This window comes from Mercurialis annua, linkage group LG3, assembly GCF_937616625.2.
Source record: "Mercurialis annua linkage group LG3, ddMerAnnu1.2, whole genome shotgun sequence".
Lineage (NCBI taxonomy): Eukaryota > Viridiplantae > Streptophyta > Magnoliopsida > Malpighiales > Euphorbiaceae > Mercurialis > Mercurialis annua.
The window spans coordinates 62,254,610-62,261,026 of record NC_065572.1 but is presented as its reverse complement, the minus strand read 5'-3'; the positions used below and the strand labels follow the sequence as shown (position 1 = coordinate 62,261,026).

The 6,417-nt window shown below is 33.3% G+C and overlaps 1 protein-coding gene across 2 annotated transcripts; it reads left to right on the top strand.

The window, feature by feature from the left end:
* Nucleotides 1-2,258: 2,258 nt before the first annotated feature.
* On the top strand, nucleotides 2,259-5,986 carry LOC126675352 (transcription factor TGA2.2). Of its 2 annotated transcripts, none has more exons than XM_050369985.1 (11): nucleotides 2,259-2,537; nucleotides 2,674-2,807; nucleotides 2,895-2,989; nucleotides 3,089-3,295; nucleotides 3,568-3,645; nucleotides 3,735-3,794; nucleotides 4,382-4,459; nucleotides 4,588-4,636; nucleotides 4,783-5,054; nucleotides 5,166-5,411; nucleotides 5,504-5,986. In XM_050369985.1, exons 1-11 carry the CDS (start codon nucleotides 2,446-2,448, stop codon nucleotides 5,648-5,650), a joined length of 1,458 nt encoding a protein of 485 aa, XP_050225942.1. In that variant the 5' UTR covers nucleotides 2,259-2,445; the 3' UTR covers nucleotides 5,651-5,986. The 2 variants fall into 2 exon arrangements, with proteins under 2 accessions (XP_050225942.1, XP_050225943.1); XM_050369986.1 differs by having other exon boundaries at nucleotides 2,260-2,537; nucleotides 2,677-2,807.
* Nucleotides 5,987-6,417: the final 431 nt, after the last annotated feature.

Below are 6,417 nucleotides of genomic sequence, written 5' to 3'. Positions count from 1 at the left end.
TTTTTTTTTGAAATAATGAGAATATCATTAATGAGGATAAAAATCCACAAATAATTACAATCGGTACAACTTTAAAGGAGAAAAGCAAATATATTCAAAACAGCTGTAACGGAGAAATAAACGGAAATTACACATGAGATATTACAATTAATAAATAACTACTATAGTTTCACTATCCAATCAAACAATTGAAAGATATCAAATGAATCTGCTTTTTTTTGTGGTCCTAATTTCATCAAGAAAAAAAGTTCCACAAGATGTAAAAATACTTAAAATTCACCGAAACTCAACTGAAAATGAGGTAAAACCATGATTGCTTCAAAGATCTATGCCGAAGATGATGACTTGTTGCAGAGATCCGACTCTCTTAAACCGCAAAAATTTGGCTTCTCCATCAAAGATGAATAAGAAGAAAATCTGTAGTTAGGTTAGATCAATCTAACTCAACTAAGACACTAGACTAGAATTAAATTTTAAAACTAGACCAAAAATGGTCAATGGAGACTAGACAAAGAAGAAACTAACATTAACTTTTTGAAAAATAAGTAAATACTAAGCAAAATGAAATTTATTTATGCAGGGAGGTGGTCTTTTGGACATGGAAAGACAAAACGATCACCTCCCAGAAGATGGTGGCTAGGTTAAAAGATGAAGGAGTTGGGTTTTTATTAAGAAAAATAATTATAAAAGTACCACGTTTCATAAAATCACCAACAAACAATTACTCTCAAATGGCGCCACCACCCCTGATCGCCGGCTCCAATCAAATTTTGACTACCGGTAACTAGAATTCACAGATGAATTTTGATATATTTTTTTTTATTGTATTCAAGTCTTATACAATTTAAATTGTAGGCGAATTTGGTGGTCGTCAAATTTTAATGGAGAGTTTAACGTTGATTTTGGTGCATGTTTATGGATTTTATATTTATATACATGATATAAATTTTATGTGGATTTAAAGTGATTTTTAGCCGAATTTCTGTAGAATATGTTAGGTAGTCCTATATAATTTTATATTGCAATAAGTTAAACTTCATACGGATCTATCGTGAGCTGTAAGTGGATATTATACGTACTATTGTATTAATATCATATTTAGTTTAATAACTTTAATAAATTTTACATAAACTTTAGATGAAAGTTATATTAATATATTGATAGCATTCAAAATAATGTATCAGGTTTATCTTATGTGAATTTCATGATAATATTCATTTGAAGTGCTTTTAAGTGAATTTTATGGTTATTCCGAGAGAAATTGATATGTAGGCCGAATGCAACATCATTTGGACAAATAGTCAAATGATAACTTCCGCCTAAAGTTCCCTTAAGATTTATTTTTATATGGGTAATAATCACCGATGACAATCCAAATTAATCACTCCAACCACCAAACTTTTTGAATTAAATTTTGTCCTGCTAAATCTTCAAAACTTCACTTAATGATCACCTGAAGAACTTTTGACATAATGTGACCAAAATACCCTTTAAATCTATAAGTAAATACAAACAAAATAGACAACCTCAATCTAACCAAATAATACTCGGTCAATATGCAACAATCAACAGTCAACAATAATCAACAGTCAACAATCAACAATAATCAACAGTCAACAGTCAAGAATTAACAGTTAACAATCAACAAACCATCACAAGGGTACCACCAGATAACTACCGACTACTGATTGCATGCAAAGGTTTTCAATTTTAGCCACCGAACACTATTAGCTACTACCGTCTCACCACTCCTTCCTTTTTCAGCAAATATATAAGCAAAAAACATAAAAATAGGTTAAAAATGTTTAAAAATCAAAGTAGGGAGTGTATTATAAAAAACTTGTAAATATATTTTTATAAACGGGTTATAAAAAGAGTAAAATCCAGTGACGAATCGAAAAGTCTCACATAGTTATATAATATCAAATAATTATAGACATAGTTCTAACACTAAAACCTCCAATATGAACTCAACTTTACTTAAATTTATTAAAAAAACTCATAGCACAATTAGTACATAAAGCAAACTTTAGGTTTAACCTCGGAGCTAAGTAATGAAAATAGGATATCAAAAAGAATCAAACAAAATAGAAGGAAAAAAATATTGCAAAGAAGGAAGTAGAAGAAAAAGAAGCAAAATTTTTCAAGAAAAGCATAAGAAAAGAGAATATAGAAATGTGTGGGGGATATTGGGAAACTAAAATCCCAAGTCAGAAACGCAATAATAAATAAATAAAAAAGTTGTCAAACTTTCTTTTCTTTTGAGTTTGATTACATAAATTACACCAACAAACACAGAACAGAACTCTACTACTCTACTGATACGCAATCTTCTTCCTCAAGATCACACCCAAGATTTTTCTCTTTCTTTTTCTTTTTACTGCTACTACTATAAATTTTATCTTTTTCAGCTCTGTGGAAGAAACAAAAACATTTTAAAAAGACATGCAACAGAACAGCTTCAAAACAGCTTCGCTTCCAACTTTTCCTCACTCTCAACTAATGTACTGCCACTCTAATAATCCCTTCGTTCTCCGGTAATATTATTTCTCTCGAATATATATAGTTTGGTGGTGGTTGTTATGCAGGAAAGAAATATTCTTTTGTGTAAACCAAGTTATGTATAATGAAAAATATCACTTCTTTTTTGTGTTTATTCTTTGCTTTGCTTAGTAGAGATGATCAAGAAAATGGTAGCAGAAACCAAACGAGATTTGCGGATCTTGGAGAGCTTGATCATCAACCTTCTCCAGCCACCTTTCATCATCAACAACACCAGCAACACCATGCTGTTGATTTAAGCCCAAGTATTCAAATTTTTTATGTTTATTTAATAATGGTACTAAGATTATGAAACTAACTTAAAATGGTAAATATTTTATGACTTAATGTAGGTTCCATGTTCAGTTTAAAATCGGGAAATATTAATGTCTCTGCTTTGTCCAATAACTTACACTACTCTCATGCTGCTGCTGCTGTCTTGAGCACGGTATGTGTTCATATATTTACATGAAAATATGAGTACTGTAATAAATATTAATGTATAATTAATGTACCCTTTGCGTTTGTTTCTTTGTTTGTATTAAAGGGCTGTGAAGCAGAGATTTCAGCAACAGGGTGTTTGGATACAGGGCAATACATGTATCAGAAAGGGACAACGTTTGGTTCTTCATTGGGAAATGGGAGTAATTATAATAATAATAATAGTATTGAGAACTGGGGAGATTCAGGAATGGCAGATAATAGCCAGCAAACTGACACTTCTACAGATGTTGATACTGATGATAAAAATCAGGTTTTGTTTTTTTTGCCTTCTCTTTCTTTTTACTGTTGCAAAATATAGGTTCTTGAATAGGAATCTTTTTTATTTTTAACTTTTTTGTTGGATTTGGTCAGCTTTGAGAATTTAATCCATTGGATTTTTAATCATGTATCTTTTTTTTTCAATTTTTAAGTGATATTTAGTTGATATTTTATCTGGTTAATTGTTTGTTGCTAGTTGTGTGTGTTAATATTTTTAAAGATTTAAATATGGTTTTGATTGTTGGTTTGTATTTGATCATGCAGCTGGCTGTCTTTCAACATGGTACAATGGTGGTTGTGGATTCCATGGATCAATCCAAGGCAAAAGCTGGTGACCAAAAGGTTTAATTTGACTTCATGCCTCTTCAATTTGTAACGAATTCGTGAATTGAAGTTGTAGTTTTAGTTGTTAATGCTTGTTTTCTGTGCAGACTCTTCGAAGGCTTGCTCAGAATCGAGAGGCTGCTAGAAAGAGTCGACTTAGGAAGAAAGTAATTTTTCTCTTTTTTCTTAAATTTTTTCATTTTTTTATGTTTTTTAATTGTTGGTCTTTTGTGTTGTTTGGTTTGGTTTACCCTTCGAAGCTCAATTTTTATTGGTAAAAGACCTTGGTTTCAAGGGCGATTAGTAGTTTTACATAATCTTTTGTTGTTGCCTTCTAATTATCTTGGTGTTTTCGAGCTGTTTTTCTGTTGATCGTTTGGTGTTCTGTATCTCCTATAAGCTTTAAATTCTTTAATGATACTCAATTATATTGAACATACAACAATATTTTTATGTTGCACGAAAACGTTTAAACAAAGAAATGACACTTTTAACTAGAATAGCTTATATTATAAATTTTTTCGGAAGCATTTCTGGAATGGGAAATGAAATCCTGAAACACAAGTATCCACAAGTTTCTGTCCAACATAGCAGCATTTTATCTTGAGAATCATATATTGCTTGTTTGAATTGATTTTTTTACGCGTAAACTCTCTGGTGATATCATCTACCACATTTTCACAGCGAAAATTTGATGTCTAATGTTATTGAATGAGGCATATTTGGATCATTTATAGGTTTTGGTTTTGGATAGGCTTATGTCCAGCAACTTGAGAACAGTCGACACAAGCTTGCACAGCTAGAGCAAGAGCTTCAAAAAGCCCGACAACAGGTGTGAGAAGTAACTTGTTTTATCCCCCTTAGTTTCTTCTCAATGCAAATTATATTCGTCATCGGACTCATTCTCTTTTATTGCATTGCTAAAATCCGTTCCATTCTTGGCTTCATGTTGCACTGCAGGGAATGTTTGTTGCATCTGGATTGTCTGTAGATCACGGGGCTGGAAATGGTAAGGGTTTTTCAATAGACAATGCTAGCTTCAGGGTCTTTCATCTTGTAGGCCTAAGGATTGATAGTGTTGTAATATTGCGTTATCTAATTATTTGCAGATTATTGAAATTGGTTCTTGACTTCTTGTTACTGATCTTATTTTAGGTGCAGTTGTATTTGACATGGAGTATACCCGTTGGATCGAGGAACAACAGCGGTTGATCAATGATTTAAGATCAGCTGTCAACTCTCATATGGGTGACAACGATCTTCGCCTGCTTGTGGAGGCTGTATTGGCGCATTATGATGAAATTTTCAGGCTAAAGAGCGTCGGCACAAAGTCTGATGTATTTCACATGCTTTCAGGCATGTGGAAGACACCGGCTGAGAGATGTTTCATGTGGTTGGGTGGATTTAGATCTTCCGAGATTCTTAAGGTGAAATCATACAACTCGAGGCTTTTAATTCGTAATTATATCGCTGTTTTTGGCAGCGAATCGCTTCAGTCCATTTATCTTGAGGTTGTTCTTTTCTCGTTATGATTTTAGATACTTGGGAACCATCTTGAGCCATTGACAGATCAACAGTTAATGGGCATATGCAATCTGCAGCAATCTTCTCAACAGGCTGAAGATGCTTTGTCTCAAGGAATGGAAGCTTTGCAACAATCACTCGTCGACTCGCTTTCATCAACTTCTCTCGGCCCTGCTAGTTCTGGAAATGTTGCGGACTATATGGGGCAAATGGCGATTGCTATGGGGAAGCTCGCAACACTAGAGAACTTCCTTCACCAAGTAACTAACAGAATTTAGTTCTTCGTTTTTAAACATCCGACATCTTTATTACATTAATTGAGTGACTCAGAATTGCTGTTTCGTTTTGCTAGGCTGATCTCTTGAGACAGCAAACTCTGCAACAGATGCATCGGATTTTGACCACACGTCAAGCTGCTCGAGCCTTTCTTGTTATTCATGACTACACTTCACGTCTGCGCGCCCTCAGCTCTCTATGGCTCGCACGCCCTCGAGATTGATACATTATTTTCCTACTACAAAACTTCCTTCCGTATTTGAATGTTCCGAAAGCATCGGGGGAAAATAAAGCTTAATCTATTTAACCTCTATAGAATGCCGAGTTCATGAACATGAGTTAGGATCAGAGGAACTGTTTACAGAGTTCCATTGTAGAAATGACAGGATGGTGAAGATTATTCGACACCGAGTAGTATATTCAGGGTAGCTCAGCTAGTTTATCTTACGTTTTGTAATTAAGATACACCGTTTTCCGCTGTTTTAAGTTCAGGGTATCTTCATGAATGCATTGATAAAAAAAATACTATTGTCAATGTTCATATATTTGTCATATTACATATTCTCTTGTTTCTTTTCCTTATATTACATGTTTAGCTTACTGTGCTTTATCCTAACTTTTCATGTCCTAATATTTAAATCTCTGTAATGACATTCTGATTCATGGCTAATTCTTCCTCAATTGCCTGTATACTCGTCTCTTTCCGTAAGTTCTACCTGCAAATTACAAAAAAGACGTAAATATCGATATCTTTCCAGAGTTTGTACGCGTCTAAATTTTGATCAATTAGCCTCCTACAACTATTTTCAAAATTGTTATATTTGGTCTAATTGATAAAAATTGACAAGTTGAGGGACTAATTGACACTTAAAGTTCAAGTAATACAATGGTCAAATTTAGCTAACTTGTCAATGTACATACCATTGCTATATCTTGTGGTAGATTTAACAATCTGAGGGATGAAAACTCCAGTTCCACTGCCTTTTCTCC